The sequence below is a fragment of the Dicentrarchus labrax genome, unplaced genomic scaffold (genome assembly GCF_905237075.1).
Source record: "Dicentrarchus labrax unplaced genomic scaffold, dlabrax2021, whole genome shotgun sequence".
In the NCBI taxonomy this organism is placed as follows: domain Eukaryota; kingdom Metazoa; phylum Chordata; class Actinopteri; family Moronidae; genus Dicentrarchus; species Dicentrarchus labrax.
Genome location: NW_026136702.1, coordinates 28130247 through 28155342, shown reverse-complemented (window position 1 = coordinate 28155342; position 25096 = coordinate 28130247). Strand labels below are relative to the sequence as shown.

Genomic DNA, 25096 nt, shown 5'->3' with positions numbered 1-25096 from the left:
ACAATTAAAACTTCATAAACAGTAAGTCCTTATAATCCTTATAAAAAGGAGTTTAGTGTAGAGTTAGCATTGTACTTTACATATATTGTGTTTACATATATATGAATTCTGTATACACACATATAAATACACATTACCACCTCAGACAGTACCAGTCTCCCCCAGTAGCACCATTATAACATTATTAAAATCCAACAGTGTAGCTCGACTCTGTTCAAGTAGACAGTTCACACAGGAGGCAGGTATATTATTGATTATTGATTATTGAATGCTGACCTGAACCAGTTCAAGAACCAGAGCTAATCTGGTGAAAAGGGGGTCCTCCAGGTCCACTCTGCTCTTCCAAACGGTTCCTCTTTTTAACATTCATTTTACCACTGCTAACTATCTCACCATCACATTCTAGCTCTGTACTAAACCTGTCTGTCTCTCTCTCTCCCTGTCTGTCTCTCAGAGTTGATCCAGACTGAGTTTCACCACGTGCGGACGTTGCGCATCATGGAGGGGGTATACCGGAGGGGGATGCTGGAGGAGGTGATGCTAGAGGCGGGTGTGGTTCACACCATCTTCCCTTGTCTGGACCAGCTGCTGGAGTGGCACTCTGGCTTCCTGTCAGAGCTGCTGAACAGAAGGAAGGAGGGTCTGATGGAAGGCAGCTCCACCAACTTCACCGTCCGCAGGATCGGAGACCTGCTGCTCAGACAGGTACAGGTGGACCCTGTGTGTGGACTCACTATGGTTGATTAGGGTCCCACAGGATCAGGGTTTTGAGGTTTACAGAGCAGCTTCTGTACCGAATTCAATTCAATTCAATTCAATTCAATTCAATTCAATTCAATTCAATTTTATTTGTATAGCGCCAATTCATAACAGAAGTTATCTCAGGACACTTTTCAAATAGAGCAGGTCTAGACCGAACTCTTTAACATTAATTACAGAGACCCAACAGTACCACCATGAGCAAGCACTTGGCGACAAGGGCAAGGAAAAACTGCCTGTTAAAAGGCAGAAACCTAGGACAGATCCTCCGGCTCTAGGTGGGTGGTCGTCTGTCTCGACCAGTTGGGGTGAGAGAGAGAGAGAGAGAGAGAGAGAGAGAGAGACAGACAGACAGACAGACAGACAGACAGGTGCACAGCAACAACAGTATTGGCAATGGCAGTCAAGCAGGACCATGGCAGGAGGCTCCACCAGGATCCATGAGAACCTGCGAGACGAGAAAGCACAAGAACTCCGGGGAAGAAGTGAAGTTAGTAACATGCATTAAAGGGACATGAATGAGTGCAGAAAGAGAGAGGAAGAGAGTAGCTCAGTGCACCATGGGAAATCCCCCGATAGTCTAGGCCTATAGCAGCATAACTAAGGGATGGTTCAGGACTCACCTGATCCAGCCCTAACTATAAGCTTTATCAAAGAGGAATGTCTTAAGCCTACTCTTGAATGTGGTGAGGGTGTCTGCCTCCCGAACCACAACTGGAAGCTGGTTCCACAGGAGAGGAGCTTGGTAACTGAAGGCTCTGGCTCCTGTTCTACTTTTAGAGACTATAGGAACCACAAGTAGCCCAGCATTCAGAGAACGTAGTGTTCTAGTGGGGTAATAGGGTACTATGAGCTCTTTAAGATATGAAGGGGCCTGACCATGAAGAGCTTTATAGGTGAGGAGGAGGATTTTAAATTCAATTCTACATTTTATAGGGAGCCAATGCAGAGTAGCTAGTACAGGAGAGATGTGATCTCTTTTTCTAGTTCCTGTCAGTACTCGTGCTGCAGCGTTCTGAGTTAATTGGAGCGTTTTAATGGACTTATTGGGGCAACCTGATAATAAAGAGTTGCAGTAATCCAGCCTTGAAGTAACAAATGCATGGATTAGTTTTTCTGCATCTGTCTGTGATAGTATGTGTCTAATTTTTGTAATATTACGTAAATGAAAGAAGGCAGTCCTAGAGGTCTGCTTTATGTGGGAGTTAAATGACAAATCCTGATCAAAGATAACTCCAAGATTCCTGACAGTGGTGCTAGAGGCCAAGTTAGGGAAATAAAACATTTTTTTTCTCCAGCTGTTTGAAGTTCCGATTTCAGATCTACTGAAATCAACTGAGGAGTCTCCACCTGCTGGACATTTTAAATCATTACACTCACTGGATGTTTCTGTCAGTTAAACATAGCTAAAATATACCTACAAAAAAGAGAGCGATAATAAACCAGAGTGTCACTGCCATTACTTAAAGTAGTAACATTATAGAAATACTCACCTGGTAGTTAAGTCTTGCGTTTAAAGTGTAACTTAAGTAAAAGTGCAGAAGAAACAGGAACTACATGTGCTTCTATATGAAAATGGAACATACTCATACTGTTCAAAGGCCACTTCATCAGAAGCAGATTTATTGCCAAGTAGTTTTTCACATACAATAGGTGTGCCTTAGTAAGTTGGTGCATAACAATAAACATAGAGAAAATATAAATAAAGATAAAAATGGAAACGAGGAATCTGCAAGTTAGCAGTGTGAAGTATAATAATGTCTGTAATGTGCAAAGATAAAATCCAATGGAAGAGCATTAATGTAATGAATATATACAGGGTGGGTTTAAGAGTCAGTGTCAGTGGTGGTCCCGGGTCTTGTTGATGAGTTCAGCTGCAAACGGGAAAAAACTGTTCTTGTGGCGTGAGGTTTTGGTCCTGATGGACCGCAGCCTCCTGCCAGAGGGAGGTGACTGAAAGAGTTTGTGTCGGGATGGGAGGAGTATAGGTCCTGGAGTTCAGTCATTGAATTATCCGAGGACCCCAGATCGAAAACAACACAAATACCAACAAAAACAAAAGTACTTAAGTGTCTCCTGTACAAATAAAACATACAGAACACAGTAATACAACAACAACAGCGTCTATGAGGCTGAATTACAGATCGAAACACCAAATACCGAAATCAATGTTGTGTGTATTATGTTTATTATTGTATATTACTGTGTATTATCGTTTATTACTGTTTATTACTGTGTATTATTGTTTATTGTTGTTTATTACTGTGTATTATTGTTTATTAATGTGCGTTATTGTTTCATATTGTTTATTACTGTGTGTTATTGTGTATTATACTGTATGATTGTGTGTGTAGTTTTCAGGTCAGCCTGCAGATGAAATGAAGAAACTTTATTCTGAGTTCTGCAGTCGACACCCGAAAGCTGTGAAACTCTACAAAGAGGTGTTAACTCGAGACCGAAGACTGCAGCAGTTCGTCAGGGTGAGGACCAGAACCTCAGACCTGGTTTTAGACCTTCAGTCAGATCTAATCTGTTTTAAACTGACTTAAACTCGTATAAATTGACATTAATTGGTTTAGACTGGTGTACGTTTTTCTGTGTTGATGTTGACTGTCTTTCTCTATCCCATAATGCTCAGCGTGCATGTCGGGGTCCTCTGCTGCGTCGTCACGGCGTCCAGGAGTGCATCCTGCTGGTGACACAGCGAATCACAAAGTACCCCGTCCTCATCCAACGTATCCTCGACAACACCAAAGGTAACCAAGACCTCTGACCTCCAGTAACCTCTGACCCCTCACAGATGAGAGCTGTCCATCCTGGTACTTTGACCTTATGTCAAGCCCCGCCGCCTTTTTGGTGAAAGCAGTTGCTCTAATTTGACTGGCAGTAAATGTAAATTCTGATTTGATCAGTTTATAGCATAAAATAAGAATACTGTATTGATTGTATCTGTTATATCATAAATCCTCTGTGCAGTCACAATGAACTCTGACCTCTGATGTCACCCTGTCCATGTGACCTCATGCAGGCAACGAGGAGGAGGCCCAGGCGTTGAGTCAGGCTCTGGTCCTCCTGAAGAAGCTGATTAGCTCGGTGGACCAGGAAGTGCTGGAGCTGGACCGGACCAGGAGGCTGCAGGAGATCCAGGCCCGTCTGGACCCCCGGGCCCAGGCGGAGGTCCGTGGAGGAGGAGTGTTCAGGGGAGGAGAACTGCTGAGGAGGAGGCTCCTCCACGAGGGGACGCTCCTCTGGAAAGTCCAAGGCTCCAGGATGAAAGGTAAAGGATTCTGTATTCTGTTGGAGAAAAGGAAGAGAGGAAGTTAGGAAATATATGTCAGTTTTAATTTACTATGAACTAAGTTAGCATCAACCAAACTCCATTCAAAAAACAAGCATTTTAAAAGACAAAATCTGAGTTCAGACTTTTTACAAATCGCCATCATGATGTAGTTATTATAGTTATAGTTATTATTATCTGTTTGTTGACATGAAATGAGGGGGGCTCATATGGCCGCAGTGAGACAGATTAGAGGCAGGATACATGATTTAAAGATCACTCGAGTAAACTAGCCAAGTTTGATGCAATGTTACTCCTGCTGACCAGCTGCTGAATGTTTGTCTCCAGATGTTCAGGTCCTGCTGATGTCAGACATCTTGGTTTTCCTTCAGGAGAAAGATCAGAAGTTCACCTTTGCATCACTGGTGAGTCTCACATGGGCTGCGTTTCATTAGTCGTTCAACATGCCCTCGTTCACTTGCCCTCGGGGGAATCCCCGCCGCCATCATAAGTGTCGTTCCAATTGTCTGGAAAACTGAAGTGAACTTGGTGAGATGGACCCTCGGAGGGCTGAGGGAGCGACTGAACAACGATGGTCACTCCGAGGTGGATATCACCCACAATGCATTGCAGTTTATGTCATTGCCGCTATAACGCCGAGTAAGGGCAAGTGCGTTTCATTTAAATCCCCCGCTCCTCCCCCGCCCACTTTCCCTCCGCGCTCCAAGTGGCCTCCGTGCGACGTATGCTGTTAGGTCATACCAAGGGCTGAGGGTAAGTGAACGAGGGGAAGTGGAACTACTAATGAAACGCAGCCCTGGTCTCACCTGCACCTCCTCATGTTCCTTCTCCTGTGACTCCTTTCAACATAAAGGAGCAGTAGTTCTCCTCTGTCTGTCTGTTTACCTGTCTGTGTCTGTGTGTCAGGACAAGTCTCCGGTGGTGTCTCTGAACAACCTGATCGTCAGAGATATAGCCAATCAGGAGCGAGGGATGTACCTGATCAGCGCCTCCACCCCTCCAGAGATGTACGAGCTGTACGCTTCATCCAAAGACGACCGCAGGACCTGGATGAGCCGCATCCAGCAGACCGCCCTCAGGTCGCTACTGCAGTACAGTACCACACTGTACCACACTGTACTACACAGTACTACACAGTACCACACAGTACCACACTGTACTACACACTGTACTACACAGTACTACACAGTACCACACTGTACCACACTGTACCACACTGTACTACACACTGTACCACACTGTACTACACAGTACTACACAGTACCACACAGTACCACACTGTACTACACACTGTACTACACAGTACTACACAGTACCACACTGTACCACACTGTACCACACTGTACTACACACTGTACCACACTGTACTACACAGTACCACACTGTACTACACAGTACCACACAGTACTACACACTGTACTACACAGTACTACACAGTACTACACAGTACCACACTGTACTACACACTGTACCACACTGTACTACACTGTACTACACAGTACTACACAGTACTACACAGTACCACACTGTACCACACTGTACTACACACTGTACCACACTGTACTACACAGTACTACACAGTACTACACAGTACTACACAGTACTACACAGTACTACACAGTACCACACTGTACTACACACTGTACTACACAGTACTACACAGTACCACACAGTACCACACTGTACCACACTGTACTACACTGTACTACACAGTACTACACAGTACCACACTGTACTACACTGTACTACACACTGTACTACACAGTACTACACAGTACTACACAGTACCACACAGTGCTACACTGTACTACACAGTACCACACTGTACTACACACTGTACTACACAGTACTACACAGTACTACACAGTGCTACACTGTACTACACAGTACCACACAGTACCACACTGTACTACACACTGTACTACACAGTACCACACAGTGCTACACTGTACTACACACTGTACTACACAGTACTACACAGTACCACACAGTACCACACTGTACTACACACTGTACTACACAGTACTACACAGTACCACACTGTACCACACTGTACCACACTGTACCACACTGTACTACACACTGTACCACACTGTACTACACACAGTACTACACAGTACTACACAGTACCACACAGTACCACACTGTACCACACTGTACTACACAGTACTACACTGTACCACACTGTACTACACAGTACTACACAGTACCACACTGTACTACACACTGTACTACACTGTACTACACAGTACTACACAGTACCACACTGTACCACACTGTACTACACAGTACTACACAGTACCACACTGTACTACACACTGTACTACACTGTACCACACTGTACCACACTGTACTACACACAGTACTACACAGTACTACACAGTACCACACAGTACCACACTGTACCACACAGTACTACACAGTACTACACAGTACCACACAGTACTACACTGTACTACACACTGTACTACACAGTACTACACAGTACTACACAGTACCACACTGTACTACACTGTACTACACACTGTACTACACAGTACTACACAGTACTACACAGTACTACACAGTACCACACTGTACTACACACTGTACTACACAGTACTACACAGTACTACACAGTGCTACACTGTACTACACAGTACCACACAGTACCACACTGTACTACACACTGTACTACACAGTACTACACAGTACCACACAGTACCACACTGTACTACACACTGTACTACACTGTACCACACTGTACAACACAGTACCACACTGTACCACACTGTACTACACACTGTACTACACAGTACTACACAGTACTACACAGTACCACACAGTACCACACTGTACCACACAGTACCACACAGTACCACACTGTACTACACTGTACTACACACTGTACTACACAGTACTACACTGTACCACACAGTACCACACAGTACCACACAGTACCACACTGTACTACACTGTACTACACACTGTACCACACTGTACTACACTGTACTACACACTGTACTACACTGTACCACACAGTACCACACTGTACTACACACTGTACTACACACTGTACTACACAGTACTACACTGTACCACACTGTACCACACAGTACTACACAGTACCACACAGTACCACACAGTACTACACACTGTACTACACTGTACCACACAGTACCACACTGTACTACACACTGTACTACACACTGTACTACACAGTACTACACTGTACCACACTGTACCACACTGTACTACACACTGTACTACACAGTACTACACAGTACCACACAGTACCACACAGTACTACACACTGTACTACACTGTACTACACACTGTACTACACAGTACCACACTGTACCACACTGTACTACACAGTACTACACAGTACTACACTGTACCACACTGTACCACACTGTACTACACACTGTACTACACAGTACTACACAGTACCACACTGTACCACACTGTACCACACTGTACTACACACTGTACTACACAGTACTACACAGTACCACACAGTACTACACACTGTACTACACTGTACTACACACTGTACTACACAGTACCACACTGTACCACACTGTACTACACACTGTACTACACTGTACTACACACTGTACTACACAGTACTACACTGTACTACACACTGTACTACACTGTACTACACAGTACCACACTGTACCACACACAGTACTACACAGTACTACACAGTACTACACTGTACCACACTGTACCACACTGTACTACACACTGTACTACACAGTACTACACAGTACCACACAGTACCACACAGTACTACACACTGTACTACACTGTACTACACACTGTACTACACAGTACTACACACTGTACTACACACTGTACTACACACTGTACTACACAGTACTACACTGTACCACACTGTACCACACAGTACTACACTGTACTACACACTGTACTACACTGTACTACACAGTACCACACTGTACCACACACAGTACTACACAGTACTACACACTGTACTACACTGTACCACACAGTACTACACTGTACTCACAGTAGTTTGTGTTTTGTCTGCAGTTGTCCATCCAGAGACGAGTTTCCTCTCATTGAGACCGAAGACAAAGCTTTACTGCGCAGACTGAGAGGTACAGCACCTCCTCCTCCTCCTCCTCCTCCTCCTCCTCCTCCTCTTTCTACACCTTCAACTAGATCTCCTCTCTCTTTGTTTCCTTTCTCTTCTTTCATCTCCTGTTAAAAAATAAAATAATAAAATCCATCTAATTCAACATTATTTTTCTCCTCCTCTCCTCCTCTCGTCCTCTCCTCCTCTCCTCCTCCCCCTCACCTCCCCAGCTGACATCCAGCAGAAGGACAGGGAGGTGCTGGAGCTCCTGCAGGAGCGAGTCACTCTGTTTTCTGACCTGGTGGAGGCGACAGGAAGAGGAGGAGGAGAAGAAGAGGGAGGCGTGGAGCTAAGCAGATCCTCCTCCAGGACCTCCTCCTCCTGCAGGAACCTGTTCAGAGCCGACACTCCTCACACTCCTCAGGGGGAGCCGCTCCTCAGCGCCTCCATCACTGAAGGTGAGTTTCACTCTTAGGTTGGACGTGAAGAGAAAGATTCAGACTGACTGTTTGTTTGTTCTCAGTGGACCGACTGACCCAACTGCTGCTGGACTCCAACATCCACAAGTCCTCCGTAACCAACGGCAACCAGGAGCTCAGCGGTGAGTCACCTGGAACCTGATCAATCTCTCATCAATCTCTGATCAATCTCTCTGATCAATCTCTGATCAATCTCTGATCAATCTGATCAATCTCTCTGATCAATCCAATCAATTTCTGATCAATCTATGATCAATCTCTGATCAATCTCTCTGATCACATTGTCAGTGGATGGAAACGTCTGACCAATTTCAATTTATTGTGAAACAAATATTTTAATTAAATTAATTATTAAAATAGTTCATAAATTGATTAATCAGACATTAGCTGATTACCCTGTCTGTCTCTCTGTCTGTCTCTCTGTGTTTGTCTCTCTGTGTCTGTCTCTCTGTGTCTGTCTCACTGTTTGTCTCACTGTGTCTCTCTCTGTGTTTGTCTCTCTGTGTCTGTCTCTCTGTGTTTGTCTCTCTGTGTCTGTCTCTCTGTGTCCGTCTCTCTGTGTCTGTCTCTCTGTGTTTGTCTCTCTGTGTCTGTCTCACTGTCTGTCTCTCTGCATCTGTCTCTCTGTGTCTGTCTCTCTCTGTTTGTCTCTCTCTGTTTGTCTCTCTGTGTCTGTCTCACTGTTTGTCTCTGTGTCTGTCTCTCTGTGTTTGTCTCTCTGTGTCTGTCTCTCTGTGTCTGTCTCACTGTTTGTCTCACTGTGTCTGTCTCTCTGTGCCTGTCTCTTTGTGTTTGTCTCTCTGTGTCTGTCTCTCTGTGTTTGGTTCTCTGTGTCTGTCTCTCTGTGTCTGTCTCACTGTTTGTCTCTCTGTGTCTGTCTCTCTGTGTTTGTCTCACTGTGTCTGTCTCTCTCTGTCTGTCTCACTCTCAGATGGTGACTCTGGTTCTCTGAATGGTTCTTTTGAGTTGAACAGCAGCTCCTCAAAGGTAAATCTCACCTTTAACCTTTGACCTCTGATTAAAGGCTTGTTTGTGTCCTTGTATGATAACGTTGTGTATTGTGGCTGTGTTGTTTCCATGGCAACAGAGCAGAAGATCTGATTGAATTAAGTTTAATGTTGTTGTATATATGTTACACAAACAGACATTATTGTATATTTTCATCCTGATTGGAGATGCAGAGAGTAAACTATCAAAATAAAAGCCCGACTGGATGAACACTGTTTTCTCTCTCAGGACAGAAACGGGAACCAGTTGCAGGAACGAAGTCTTAACGAGGTAACAAACACTTCCTGTTTTCATTTATCTGATCATTCATTTGAGGTTATATGTAAGATTATATTACATTTATTAATAATAATCTATAATCTAACGTATATAATATAATCTATTAATATTATTATATTATAACAAAACAACAGAACTACTACTGACTCACGTTTATACTTTGAGCATCAAAAATAAACTCAGATAACTGACAGCTGTGATTCAGCTGTGGAGGAGTATGATGAGTATGATGATGATGATGTGTATGATGATGTGTATGATTCAATTCAATTTCAATTCAATTCAATTTTATTTGTATGGCGCCAATTCATAACAGAAGTTATCTCAGGACACTTTTCAAATAGAGCCGGTCTAGACCGAACTCTTTAACATTAATTACAGAGACCCAACAGTACCACCATGAGCAAGACCTTGGAGACAAGGGCAAGGAAAAACTGCCTGTTAAAAGGCAGAAACCTAGGACAGATCCTCCGGCTCTAGGTGGGTGGTCGTCTGTCTCGACCAGTTGGGGTGAGAGAGAGAGAGAGAGGCAGAGAGAGAGAGAGAGAGAGACAGACAGACAGACAGGTGCACAGCAACAACAGTATTGGCAATGGCAATCTAGCAGGACCATGGCAGGAGGCTCCACCAGGATCGACAAGAACCTGCGAGACGAGAAAGCACAAGAACTCCGGGGAAGAAGTGAAGTTAGTAACATGCATTAATGGGACATGAATGAGTGCAGAAAGAGAGAGAGGAAGAGAGGAGCTCAGTGCACCATGGGAAATCCCCCCGATAGTCTAGGCCTATAGCAGCATAACTAAGGGATGGTTCAGGACTCACCTGATCCAGCCCTAACTATAAGCTTTATCAAAGAGGAATGTCTTAAGCCTACTCTTGAATGTGGTGAGGGTGTCTGCCTCCCGAACCACAACTGGAAGCTGGTTCCACAGGAGAGGAGCTTGGTAACTGAAGGCTCTGGCTCCTGTTCTACTTTTAGAGACTATAGGAACCACAAGTAGCCCAGCATTCAGAGAACGTAGTGTTCTAGAGGGGTAATAGGGTACTATGAGCTCTTTAAGATATGAAGGGGCCTGACCATGAAGAGCTTTATAGGTGAGGAGGAGGATTTTAAGTTCTATTCTACATTTTACAGGGAGCCAATGCAGAGGAGCTAGTACAGGAGAGATGTGATCTCTTTTTCTAGTTCCTGTCAGCGTTCTGGATTAATTGGAGCGTTTTAATGGACTTATTGGGGCAACCTGATAATAAAGAGTTGCAGTAATCCAGCCTTGAAGTAACAAATGCATGGATTAGTTTTTCTGCATCTGTCTGTGATAGGATGTGTCTAATTTTTCTAATATTACGTAAATGAAAGAAGGCGGTCCTAGAGGTCTGCTTTATGTGGGAGTTAAATGACAAATCCTGATCAAAGATAACTCCAAGATTCCTGACAGTAGTGCTAGAGGCCAAGTTAATGCCATCTAGAGTAACTATATCTTTAGACAGTCTCTAAGGTTTTTGGGGCCAAGAACAAGAATTTCGTTTTTTTCTGAGTTTAACATCAGAGGATTTTATGTCCTTAAGACATGTTTGTAATTTAGATAATTGATTAATTTCATTGGGCTTGATTGATAGATATAACTGCGTATCATCTGCATAACAGTGAAAGTTAATGGAGTGATTCCTAATAATGTTGCCTAAAGGGAGCATATATAAAGTAAATAGTGTTGGTCCAAGTACAGAACCTTGTGGAACTCCATGACTAACTGTAGTATTTATTGAAGATTCATCGTTAACATGTACAAACTGCGAGCGATCTGATAAATATGACTTAAACCAGCTTAGTGCAGTTCCTTTAATGCCAATTTGATGCTCAAGTCTCTCTAAAAGAATATCATGGTCAATGGTGTCAAATGCAGCACTAAGATCTAATAATACAAGTAGAGAGACAAGTCCATTGTCAGAAGCAGTCAGAAGGTCATTATTAACTTTAACCAGAGCTGTCTCTGTGCTATGATGAACTCTAAATCCTGACTGAAAATCCTCAAATAAACTATTGTTATGTAGAAAGTCACACAACTCTTTGGCGACTACTTTCTCCAGAATCTTAGAGAGGAAGGGGAGGTTAGAAATCGGTCTATAGTTGTCTAAAACCCCTGGGTCAAGAGTGGGCTTTTTAAGAAGGGGTTTAATTACAGCTACTTTAAAGGACTGTGGTACATAACCTGATAATAAAGAAAGATTAATCATATCCAGTAAAGAAGTGCCAATAAAGGGAACAACTTCTTTAAGCAGCCTAGTTGGGATCGGGTCTAATAGACAGGTTGATGGCTTTGATGAAGAAATTCAATTCAATTCAATTCAATTCAATTTTATTTGTATAGCGCCAATTCATAACAGAAGTTATCTCAGGACACTTTTCAAATAGAGCAGGTCTAGACCGAACTCTTTAACATTAATTACAGAGACCCAACAGTACCACCATGAGCAAGCACTTGGCGACAAGGGCAAGGAAAACTGCCTGTTAAAAGGCAGAAACCTAGGACAGATCCTCCGGCTCTAGGTGGGTGGTCGTCTGTCTCGACCAGTTGGGGTGAGAGAGAGAGAGAGAGAGAGAGAGAGAGACGACAGACAGACAGACAGGTGCACAGCAACAACAGTATTGGCAATGGCAGTCAAGCAGGACCATGGCAGGAGGCTCCACCAGGATCCATGAGAACCTGCGAGACGAAAAGCACAAGAACTCCGGGGAAGAAGTGGAGTTAGTAACATGCATTAAAGGGACATGAATGAGTGCAGAAAGAGAGAGGAAGAGAGTAGCTCAGTGCACCATGGGAAATCCCCCGATAGTCTAGGCCTATAGCAGCATAACTAAGGGATGGTTCAGGACTCACCTGATCCAGCCCTAACTATAAGCTTTATCAAAGAGGAATGTCTTAAGCCTACTCTTGAAAGTGGTGAGGGTGTCTGCCTCCCGAACCACAACTGGAAGCCGGTTCCACAGGAGAGGAGCTTGGTAACTGAAGGCTCTGGCTCCTGTTCTACTTTTAGAGACTATAGGAACCACAAGTAGCCCAGCATTCAGAGAACGTAGTGTTCTAGTGGGGTAATAGGGTACTATGAGCTCTTTAAGATATGAAGGGGCCTGACCATGAAGAGCTTTATAGGTGAGGAGGAGTATTTTAAATTCAATTCTACATTTTATAGGGAGCCAATGCAGAGTAGCTAGTACAGGAGAGATGTGATCTCTTTTTCTAGTTCCTGTCAGTACTCGTGCTGCAGCGTTCTGAATTAATTGGAGCGTTTTAATGGACTTATTGGGGCAACCTGATAATAAAGAGTTGCAGTAATCCAGCCTTGAAGTAACAAATGCATGGATTAGTTTTTCTGCATCTGTCTGTGATAGTATGTGTCTAATTTTTCTAATATTACGTAAATGAAAGAAGGCAGTCCTAGAGGTCTGCTTTATGTGGGAGTTAAATGACAAATCCTGATCAAAGAGAACTCCAAGATTCCTGACAGTGGTGCTAGAGGCCAAATTAATGCCATCTAGAGTGACTATATCTTTAGACAATGAGTCTCTAAGGTTTTTGGGGCCAAGAACAAGAATTTCGTTTTTTCTGAGTTTAACATCAGAAAATTGCAGGTCATCCAGGATTTTATGTCCTTAAGACATGTTTGTAATTTAGATAATTGATTAATTTCATTGGGTTTGATTGATAGATATAACTGCGTATCATCTGCATAACAGTGAAAGTTAATGGAGTGATTCCTAATAATGTTGCCTAAAGGGAGCATATATAAAGTAAATAGTATTGGTCCAAGTACAGAACCTTGTGGAACTCCATGACTAACTTTAGTATTTATGGAGGATTCATCGTTAACATGTACAAACTGAGTACGGTCTGATAAGTATGACTTAAACCAGGTTAGGGCAGTTCCTTTAATGCCAATTTGATGCTCAAGTCTCTGTAAAAGAATATCATGGTCAATGGTGTCAAATGCAGCACTAAGATCTAATAATACAAGTACAGAGACAAGTCCATTGTCAGAAGCAGTCAGAAGGTCATTATTAACTTTAACCAGAGCTGTCTCTGTGCTATGATGAACTCTAAATCCTGACTGAAAATCCTCAAATAAACTATTGTTATGTATGTAAAATGATTGAAGTTAACTGATGAAGATCGATAGCAGAAGTTTACATTGACAGAAGTCCCTGAACTTGGAGAGCCACTGATAACTGTTGATGATGAGTATGATGAGTATGATGATGAGGATGAGTATGATGATGTGTATGATGATGAGTATGATGAGTATGATGATGAGGATGAGTATGATGTTTTTTAAAGAGAAATGTGTTTGCTCAACATAAAATTCTATAAAATGTTTAATAATATACGCGGTTCCTGTCCACAGGAAGTCCGTCACCGATTGGTCAGTCTGAGCACGCGGCTTCACGCCCTGCAGGTACGACAACAGGAAGTAACTGACTGAAATGATTGATAATGTTACCTGCCGTCTAACTCGCTGACTCCGCTCCCAGGCTGTTGTGATTCGTCAAGACTCGATTCTGGAGCTGTCAGTCAGGACAGGCCTCGCCCCCTCCTCTACTGCAGGCCCCGCCCCTGTCCCCCCCGCTGGGCCCCGCCTCAGTCGGTCGATGTCGCGGGACACAGGACTGGACGCTGGCGGGGAGACGGTGCTGCTGCAGCGACAGGTGGAGCTCCTGCAGGAGGAAGTGACACGACTGCGTCTGAGGGGGGAGGAGCCAGCCAGAGAGGGGGTAGAGCCAGGCAGCAGGAAGAGGAGTAAGGGAGAGACCAGTGATGTCATCAAGGGAGAGCAGGTGGGTCAGGTGGTCGATTAACAGAAGGAAGGTAATCCAAGGTAAATTTAGCCAAAAGCTAAGCTAACAGGAGCTAAGCTAAGGTTTCTGTGTCAGCAGGTGAGCAGGAGGCGTGGCAGCAGGGAACTGGAGCCCCGCCCCCTCGCCCCACTGGCCAGCCAGGATCCAGTCGACCAATTAGACGGCGTCCAGGAAGGAAATGAGGAGGAAGAGGAGGAAGTGATGAGGATCTCTCCTCGCTCTGACAGCCCCAGAGGTCAGTTCACTAATCGATAATTGTTATTGATCAATAAAATAATGGATTGTGATAATGATGAAAATGTGATAATATCATTGTCACCATGGTAACCTGTGACCTTTGACCTCTCAGACCTGCAAGACATCCCAGAGGAGAGCGAGTGCGGAGCTGACCCCAGTTAACTTCTGCTGATGTCACTGTGATGTCACCGTGATGTCACTGTGGTGTCACAGCCACTGTCAGACTTTTATCATGGAAGAGTGGGAGATGATGTCACTTCCTGTTTTCCAGAAGTGTGTTTGACCATGTGACCTGTTTACATCATCACGTCAGCTGGAGCCCCGCCCCCAAATGCTAGAGGGCGGGGCATTATATTGGGAGGGCGGGGCTTAAATCGTTTTATAGGAGTTCCTGTCAAAGATGAGACACACTACATTACCCAGAATGCCTTTGGCTATCAACACCTGCAGTCGCCACCTGCTGTTCAGTTGCTGGGGGGGGTTGTATTTATGTCGTAACGTCAGTAGTTGAATTGTAGAAACTTTTGTAGGATTTTATTTTCAGAACTCAGAAAGTTTCTGAAACAAAAAAACAGATTTTTAAATTTGGGAACAAATTTTAAACGTTCACAGGAAGTCCTTTTTCATAGCAGAAGGTTTAGTTGACCTCTTTCAGCCTGACAGGAAGACTTTAAGCGCTCTGTATACTCACCGTTCCCGACCTGTAGCGCGACAACGTGACGTCACAGGAGCGCAATAACTTTTTATACTTGCACGTGGTGGTTGCGACACTAGTTGCAGTCTTCTCCTGAACAGAGGTGTCGCTAGTGAGGAAAGTCTACCGACTTTGTTATTTCTACGCATTAGAAGACGAAGAAGAAGAAAAAGTTAGTTTTTGGTTTTTTTTCCAAATCGGTCGCGGAGGTTCTTCCAAATTTTCCGGCATATGGCCTCCTCTTTTCCAAAGAGAAGATTTCTCGCCATGAATTCTGGCACCTCTGGGCATCTCTGTGTTCCTTCATTGAAGGATTGTACAGACCGTCCATCTTCCTGTTTCCGCTTTGGCGCTCTCAGCTAATAAAAAAAGAGTGGTGCGCGACTGGGCCTAAATCCTGGCGCGCCAGCGAGATCTACGCCATTTTGACGTCACGTTGTCGCACGACAGGTCGGGAACGGCGAGTATACACAAGCCTTTAGGGTGCATTGGGGAGTCATAAGGGTCTGGGGTCTAGAGTTGTCGGGGGCTGGATTATATATTGTAGTAGACAAGTTTAAAGAAACAGGAAGCTGTTTGCTGTCTGGCTGACAGCACTGCTGAAGAGATCCTGTCTGTTAGCATGTTAGCATGTTTCCTTTCTACGTGTATAGAGCTCCGATGTTCCGTCGGACTGGTTGGTCTAAACCAATCAGATTGTTTTCATTGACATGTGTTTTTAACCAAAACACTTTATTTACAGTGTGATGAAGGACAAGAGCTGCTCTTCATCAAACAATAAAGTTTAAAGTCCAGTTCAGACCAAAGATTCACCACAAGAACACACCGTTTTAGAGCTTGTCAGCTGTGTGAACGGACCCGTCTCCAGTGGTTGGTTTTAGAACATCCGAACACGCAGAGACGTATCGTACAGGTGCGAATGCTTCAAACGCGCCTCGGCAAACCTTTAGCTGAAAAATGCTAAATATTTTAATTGAAACCACGATGTGCCACAGGAACACAACGGTTCTGCAGCCGATGGGTTCTAACCGAGACGCCTGTTTCAACAGCTAATCAGCTCAAAACGAAATCAGCCGGTACAAACTGTCAGCTGGACAAACAAGATCATCAGTTTGTGTGAAGAACATCCTTAAAACCTTTAAATCGACACTAATAATGAGAACCTGGCTCCAAATCCTTGTTCAGTAAAATGCAGCAGTTTAAATCCATCTATCTGTCTGTCTGTCTGTCTGTCTATCTATTGATCTATCTATCACTACTGAGAGATTCAGACTTAACTATACCTGCTGCACTTTCTTGACTGTAATCTTAAAGATGATTGGCCCCGCCCCCAGTGACTGGATTAACCAATCAGTAACCAGTATCAGGTGGAGTTTGTCTCCTTTATAACAAACCAAATATCATGAGAATGTGTTCACATTAAAGTTACAGTGGAGTCCGCATACAGCAGCGACCAGTGAGGTTTCTCTATTTATATTTTTAGGATTAATACAGCTTTCAGATGGAGCAGCCATGTTGGATTTTGAGGTCAAGGTTCATCAGACTTTCCTAGTTGGAATCCGACTTCAGTGAACGCTCTGGTTGAATGTTCGATATTCTGACTTACTCAGTTCAAATGCTGTTGCTATGGAGACAATACACCATCTCGCTGTATTGGTCTGAACTGGACTTTAGAAACATCACGTCGTTAACTGGATGACTGTTGCCATGGAGACAGTCTCAACTGGCTGAACCATTCAATGAACTGAAACCAAGATGATGATGATGATGATGATGACGACGACGATGATGATGACGATGATGACGATGATGACGATAATGACGATGATGATGATTTAAAGCAGCGGTTCCCAACCTTTTTCTGTCAGTCAGTAAACTGACTGTAAACAACAGATCTGGATGAATTTTGAACAGATTATTTAGTTATAGTTTAGGGAACTTTTTCTACAGATCTCTGTATTTTTATGATTTTTAACGATCAGACTCAGGCTTCAATGTTTCCTCGTCCCTTTACTTTTATTCACAAAGTGAAGCAGATTTAGGTCTGCTGTGTATTTTTAAAGTTTTCTTAATGCCTTAAAAGAGCTTGCGACCCCCCATGAGGCTATGGGGACCCCCAGGTTGGGAACCACTGATTTAAAGTGTCAAAGAGTTTGAGTTCAGTATTTCATCAGGGAACAGAAAGACAAACTGAACGCTCTTCATCACCCATGTGACTGAAAAACGATCACTTGACACAAAAACACCAAAACAGTCTTCAGTTCGTAAGTCTAAAAGTCTAAAAGTGTCTGCAGGAGATATTAATGAATAACTTCCAACTAATGAATACATAAATATTAAACATCATGCTGTATGGAAAGGACTGAAACTAGAGACTGAGAGCAGAAACTATGAGCTCATAAATCAACTTCTCCATAAGACTCCATACTATCAGAGTGGAGCTGCCCCCTGCTGGCTGTTAGAGAGACTGCAGCTGTATTTGATTATTTACATCTGTGTGTTTGTTGTTGATGTTTCAGGTGTTTTTGTATCATGTGATCTGATGATAATGAAAATATGAAATTTGATGACTTGAATCAGTTTGTTTGTATATTAAAGTTTATCTTTGAGTCTTTTATTGACGACAGCTGATCCAGGATCAGTGGATCAGGGTTCAGACTGGTCTGGAGTCTGCTTTGTGTTTTACTGTAGTTTTAGAAAGTGTGTGTATAAAGATCTGATCAGGAAACTGTAAATGATGTTTGTTGTAAGTTTATTGATCTGACTCATAATTCTAATCAACTGTTTTTATTAAAATCATAAAATATTTCCTGTTTAACTCACATTCAGGGTTGATTTCATTCTTTTATCTTTTCCAAGAATATGAGTGACATATTGATCACTGTATTGATCAGCTCAGATCTTATCTTTGATCAGAAAACCTGAGGACATTTTAAATGTTGAATGTCTCCATCCAGACAGATCTGTTGTTTGATCACCAATCAATCACATTGATCCCCAAGATAGTGATCAGGAAACCTTACAGAGGAAGAAGAAGAAGACTTAACGTTTATTTCATTAGATGATACAAAGATGTGAGATTGTGTCGGGTATCTGCTCATTAACACAAACGAAGAGCAACAGATGATACAAACATTGTTTTTCTAAAAAATCTGGTTTATAATCGGGAAGGAAGGTTAGACACCATTTTTACCTCCAGTCTGGTCTGTATGGACGGAATTCTAATTTAGCGTTATAATTCATTCATTTTATCATTTATAATTGTATTGATATTATATGTATATATACTCATCATATTTTCAGTTGGATCTAAACATTCTTTGGAAAATAAATGTTACTTAAAGATTTGTTATATTATTAATAATAATATTCACCAGTTCTAAATTATCCAGCATACACGCTACAAGATCTTCATTAGCATTAGCAGTTAGCTATGGCTTCTCCCTCTCCCTCTCCCTCTCCTCTGTCCTGCTCAGTGTGTCAGATGTTCAGTTATTCCTCTGCCTCCTTTAAAGATAATGGTACCTGTATTAAATGTAGTTTATTTACTGCGCTGGAGGCGAGGCTCAGTGAGTTAGAGGAACGGCACCGCACCACGGAGATATCTTTAGCCGCTATAGTTAGCCAGCCCCCAGTAGCCGGTGCGGTCCGACCAAAGGTAGCTTCTGTTAGCTCTGTAGATCCCCCGGTAGTTCCCGAGCAGCCGGGAAGACAGGGAGGCTGGGTGACTGAGCGAAGGAAGACTAGAACGGCGAAGCCCACAGGTCACCACCAACCGCTTCACGTTTCTAATACATTTTCCCCACTCAGCGATACACCCGCTGAGGAACCAACTCTGGTTATTGGCAGCTCCATAGTCAGAAACGTGAAGTTAGCGAAGCCAGCGGCCATAGTTAAATGCATCCCTGGGGCCAGAGCGGGCGACATTGAATCAAATTTAAAACTGCTGGCTAAAGGTAAACGTAAATACAGTAAGATTGTTATCCACGTCGGCGGTAACGACACCCGTTTACGCCAATCGGAGGTCACTAAGATTAATGTGGAGTCGGTGTGTAACTATGCTAAGACAATGTCGGACACCGTAGTTTTCTCTGGACCCCCTGCCCAATGTGACCAGTGATGACATGTATAGCCGCATGTCGTCATTCCACCGCTGGCTGTCGAGGTGGTGTCCAGCAAACGATGTGGGCTTCATTGATAACTGGAAGCCTTTTTGGGGAAAACCTGGTCTGATTAGGAGAGACGGCATCCATCCCACTTTGGATGGAGCGGCTCTCTTATCTAGAAATATGGCGAAGTTTATCTCTAAAACCTGACAGTCCAGAGTTAGGACCAGGAAGCAGAGCTGCTGTCTTACACACTTCTCTGCGCTTTCTTTAGAACAGTCACCCACCCAAAACCCCATAGAGACTGTGTCTGTCCCCCGACCACCTAAACTATTTAAAGAAATAAAAACAAGAGGAGTTCAACATAAAAATCTAATAAAAATTAAAACCAACTCCTCAGTAGCACAAAATAAGAGAATGAAATGTGGGCTGTTAAATATCAGGTCTCTGTCCTCTAAAGCTGTTTTAGTGAATGAATTAATATCAGATTATGATATTGATTTACTTTGTCTTACTGAGACCTGGTTGTCCCACGAGGAGTATGTTAGCCTAAATGAATCCACCCCCCCAGTCATATTAATACTCACATTCCTCGAGGCACAGGCCGAGGAGGTGGAGTAGCAGCTATATATGATTCGAGCGTTTTAATGGACCCTAAACCTAAACTAAATTATAATTCATTTGAAAGCCTTGTTCTTAGCCTTTCTCACCCAAACTGGAAAACACTGCAGCCAGTTCTATTTGTTATAGTGTACCGCGGTCCTGGACCGACTTTATATCTGAATTTTAAGAGTTTCTATCAAGCTTAGTCCTTAAATCAGATAAAGTAATTATTGTAGGTGATTTTAATATTCATGTGGATGTTGACAATGACAGCCTTAGTAATGCATTTATATCATTAATAGACTCAATTGGCTTCTGTCAGAGTGTAAATAAACCAACTCATTGTTTTAATCACACTCTTGACCTTGTTTTATCATATGGCATTGATATTGAACATTTAATAGTCTTCCCACATAATCCTTTCCTATCTGACCATTATTTAGTAACTTTTGAATTCATACTATTAGATTATAAGCCATTAGGCAAAACTTCCTACAGCAGATGTCTATCTGACAGTGCTGTAGCTAAATTTAAGGAGGAGATTCCTTCAGTGTTTAATTCAATGCCATGTCTGAATTTAACAGAGTCCTATAACAACTTTAGTCCCTCTGAAATTGATAATCTTGTCGATAGTGCTACAGGCTCACTACGATCAACATTAGACTCTATCGCTCCTATAAAAAGGAAATTATTAAAACATAGGAGACTAGCACCTTGGTATAACCACCAAACCCGCCAGTTAAAGCAAATAGCTAGGAAATCTGAAAGGAAATGGCGCTCTTCCAAATTATCAGAATATCGCTCAAATTGGCAAGATGATCTTAAGATTTATAGAAAGGCCCTCCGTAATGCCAGAGGGGCCTATTACTCAGCACTAATAGAAGAAAATAAGAACAACCCTAGGTTCCTCTTCAGCACTGTAGCCAGGCTGACAGAGAGTCACAGCTCTATCGAGCCACATATCCCCATAAACTTAAGTAGCAATGACTTCATGAGCTTCTTCTATAATAAAATTATTACTATTAGAGAAAAAATGAATCACCAACTGCCATCAACGGTTATCAGTGGCTCTCCAAGTTCAGGGACTTCTGTCAATGTAAACTTAGATGTATATTTAGACTGTTTTTCTGCTATCGATCTTCATCAGTTAACTTCAATCATTTCTTCATCGAAGCCATCAACCTGTCTGTTAGACCCGATCCCAACTAGGCTGCTTAAAGAAGTTGTTCCCTTAATTGGCACTTCTTTACTGGATATGATTAATCTTTCTTTATTATCAGGATATGTACCACAGTCCTTTAAAGTAGCTGTAATTAAACCCCTTCTTAAAAGTCTACTCTTGACCCAGGGGTTTTAGCCAACTATAGACCGATTTCTAACCTCCCGTTCCTCTCTAAGATTCTGGAGAAAGTAGTCGCCAAAGAGTTGTGTGACTTTCTACATAACAATAGTTTATTTGAGGATTTTCAGTCAGGATTTAGAGTTCATCATAGCACAGAGACAGCTCTGGTTAAAGTTAATAATGACCTTCTGACTGCTTCTGACAATGGACTTGTCTCTGTACTTGTATTATTAGATCTTAGTGCTGCATTTGACACCATTGACCATGATATTCTTTTACAGAGACTTGAGCATCAAATTGGCATTAAAGGAACTGCCCTAACCTGGTTTAAGTCATACTTATCAGATCGTTCTCAGTTTGTACATGTTAACGATGAATCCTCCATAAATACTAAAGTTAGTCATGGAGTTCCACAAGGTTCTGTACTTGGACCAATACTATTTACTTTATATATGCTCCCTTTAGGCAACATTATTAGGAATCACTCCATTAACTTTCACTGTTATGCAGATGATACGCAGTTATATCTATCAATCAAACCCAATGAAATTAATCAATTATCTAAATTACAAACATGTCTTAAGGACATAAAATCCTGGATGACCTGCAATTTTCTGATGTTAAACTCAGAAAAAAACGAAATTCTTGTTCCTGGCCCCAAAAACCTTAGAGACTCATTGTCTAAAGATATAGTCACTCTAGATGGCATTAACTTGGCCTCTAGCACCACTGTCAGGAATCTTGGAGTTATCTTTGATCAGGATTTGTCATTTAACTCCCACATAAAGCAGACCTCTAGGACTGCCTTCTTTCATTTACGTAATATTAGAAAAATTAGACACATCCTATCACAGACAGATGCAGAAAAACTAATCCATGCATTTGTTACTTCAAGGCTGGATTACTGCAACTCTTTATTAGCAGGTTGCCCCAATAAGTCCATTAAAACGCTCCAATTAATTCAGAACGCTGCAGCACGAGTACTGACAGGAACTAGAAAAAGAGATCACATCTCTCCTGTACTAGCTACTCTGCATTGGCTCCCTATAAAATGTAGAATTGAATTTAAAATACTCCTCCTCACCTATAAAGCTCTTCATGGTCAGGCCCCTTCATATCTTAAAGAGCTCATAGTACCCTATTACCCCACTAGAACACTACGTTCTCTGAATGCTGGGCTACTTGTGGTTCCTATAGTCTCTAAAAGTAGAACAGGAGCCAGAGCCTTCAGTTACCAAGCTCCTCTCCTGTGGAACCAGCTTCCAGTTGCGGTTCGGGAGGCAGACACCCTCACCACATTCAAGAGTAGGCTTAAGACATTCCTCTTTGATAAAGCTTATAGTTAGGGCTGGATCAGGTGAGTCCTGAACCATCCCTTAGTTATGCTGCTATAGGCCTAGACTATCGGGGGATTTCCCATGGTGCACTGAGCTACTCTCTTCCTCTCTCTTTCTGCACTCATTCATGTCCCTTTAATGCATGTTACTAACTCCACTTCTTCCCCGGAGTTCTTGTGCTTTCTCGTCTCGCAGGTTCTCATGGATCCTGGTGGAGCCTCCTGCCATGGTCCTGCTTGACTGCCATTGCCAATACTGTTGTTGCTGTGCACCTGTCTGTCTGTCTGTCGCTCTCTCTCTCTCTCTCTCTCTCTCTCTCTCTCTCTCTACCCCAACTGGTCGGGACAGACGACCACCCACCTAGAGCCGGAGGATCTGTCCTAGGTTTCTGCCTTTTAACAGGCAGTTTTTCCTTGCCCTTGTCGCCAAGTGCTTGCTCATGGTGGTACTGTTGGGTCTCTGTAATTAATGTTAAAGAGTTCGGTCTAGACCTGCTCTATTTGAAAAGTGTCCTGAGATAACTTCTGTTATGAATTGGCGCTATACAAATAAAATTGAATTGAATTGAATTGAATTGAATTTAACAGTGTCCTATAATGACTTTAGTCCCTCTGAAATTGATAATCTTGTCGATAGTGCTGCAGGCTCACTACGATCAACATTAGACTCTATCGCTCCTATAAAAAGGAAATTATTAAAACATAGGAGACTAGCACCTTGGTATAACCACCAAACCCGCCAGTTAAAACAAATAGCTAGGAAATCTGAAAGGAAATGGCGCTCTGCCAAATTATCAGAATATCGCTCAATTTGGCAAGATAATCTTAAAATTATTATAATTCAATTTTATTTGTATAGCGCCAATTCATAACAGAAGTTATCTCAGGACACTTTTCAAATAGAGCAGGTCTAGACCGAACTCTTTAAAACATTAATTACAGAGACCCAACAGTACCACCATGAGCACGACCTTGGCGACAAGGGCAAGGAAAAACTGCCTGTTAAAAGGCAGAAACCTAGGACAGATCCTCCGGCTCTAGGTGGGTGGTCGTCTGTCTCGACCAGTTGGGGTGAGAGAGAGAGAGAGAGAGAGAGAGAGAGAGAGAGAGAGAGGCAGAGAGATAGAGAGAGCAGGAGACAGACCGACAGACAGGTGCACAGCAACAACAGTATTGGCAATCGCAATCTAGCAGGACCATGGCAGGAGGCTCCACCAGGATCAACAAGAACCTGCGAGACGAGAAAGCACAAGAACTCCGGGGAAGAAGTGAAGTTAGTAACATGCATTAATGGGACATGAATGAGTGCATAAAGAGAGAGGAAGGGAGGAGCTCAGTGCACCATGGGAAATCCCCCGACAGTCTAGGCCTATAGCAGCATAACTAAGGGATGGTTCAGGACTCACCTGATCCAGCCCTAACTATAAGCTTTATCAAAGAGGAATGTCTTAAGCCTACTCTTGAATGTGGTGAGGGTGTCTGCCTCCCGAACCACAAATGGAAGCTTGTTCCACAGGAGAGGAGCTTGGTAACTGAAGGCTCTGGCTGCTGTTCTACTTTTAGAGACTATAGGAACCACAAGTAGCCCAGCATTCAGAGAACGTAGTGTTCTAGTGGGGTAATAGGGTACTATGAGCTCTTTAAGATATGAAGGGGCCTGACCATGAAGAGCTTTATAGGTGAGGAGGAGGATTTTAAATGAGCCAATGCAGAGAAGCTAGTACAGGAGAGATGTGATCTCTTTTTCTAGTTCCTGTCAGTACTCGTGCTGCAGCGTTCTGAATTAATTGGAGCGTTTTAATGGACTTATTGGGGCAACCTGATAATAAAGAGTTGCAGTAATCCAGCCTTGAAGTAACAAATGCATGGATTAGTTTTTCTGCATCTGTTTGTGATAGGATGTGTCTAATTTTTCTAATATTACGTAAATGAAAGAAGGCGGTCCTAGAGGTCTGCTTTATGTGGGAGATAAATGACAAATCCTGATCAAAGATAACTCCAAGATTCCTGACAGTGGTG

At 42.8% G+C, this 25096-nt stretch overlaps 1 protein-coding gene and 2 long non-coding RNA genes across 4 annotated transcripts in view; 1 reads left to right on the top strand and 2 right to left on the bottom strand.

Annotated features, from left to right (window-relative positions):
• Positions 1-18514, top strand: part of arhgef2 (rho/rac guanine nucleotide exchange factor (GEF) 2) — a 31791-nt gene extending 13277 nt beyond the window's left edge. The window contains exons 8-22 of one of the 2 annotated variants that reach the window (XM_051415837.1): positions 455-705; positions 3114-3239; positions 3398-3515; positions 3788-4036; positions 4385-4461; positions 4964-5136; positions 8099-8166; positions 8375-8602; positions 8668-8745; positions 9555-9610; positions 9860-9901; positions 14309-14359; positions 14436-14738; positions 14838-14994; positions 15109-18514. In XM_051415837.1, coding sequence (XP_051271797.1) covers positions 455-705; positions 3114-3239; positions 3398-3515; positions 3788-4036; positions 4385-4461; positions 4964-5136; positions 8099-8166; positions 8375-8602; positions 8668-8745; positions 9555-9610; positions 9860-9901; positions 14309-14359; positions 14436-14738; positions 14838-14994; positions 15109-15158 — 2027 coding nt within the window. In that variant the 3' untranslated portion in view covers positions 15159-18514. Of the gene's footprint in view, positions 1-454; positions 706-3113; positions 3240-3397; positions 3516-3787; positions 4037-4384; positions 4462-4963; positions 5137-8098; positions 8167-8374; positions 8603-8667; positions 8746-9554; positions 9611-9859; positions 9902-14308; positions 14360-14435; positions 14739-14834; positions 14995-15108 lie in introns of both variants that reach the window. The other variant, XM_051415830.1, reaches the window with a different exon arrangement.
• Positions 829-11339, bottom strand: LOC127372544 (uncharacterized). The gene is made up of 2 exons (XR_007886705.1): positions 10555-11339; positions 829-1207 (listed from the first exon to the last, which is right to left on the bottom strand). It is a non-coding gene; the product is annotated as an uncharacterized LOC127372544 (long non-coding RNA).
• Positions 18515-20997: 2483 nt separating the features above from the next.
• Positions 20998-23860, bottom strand: LOC127372550 (uncharacterized). The gene is made up of 2 exons (XR_007886708.1): positions 23795-23860; positions 20998-21112 (listed from the first exon to the last, which is right to left on the bottom strand). It is a non-coding gene; the product is annotated as an uncharacterized LOC127372550 (long non-coding RNA).
• Positions 23861-25096: the final 1236 nt, after the last annotated feature.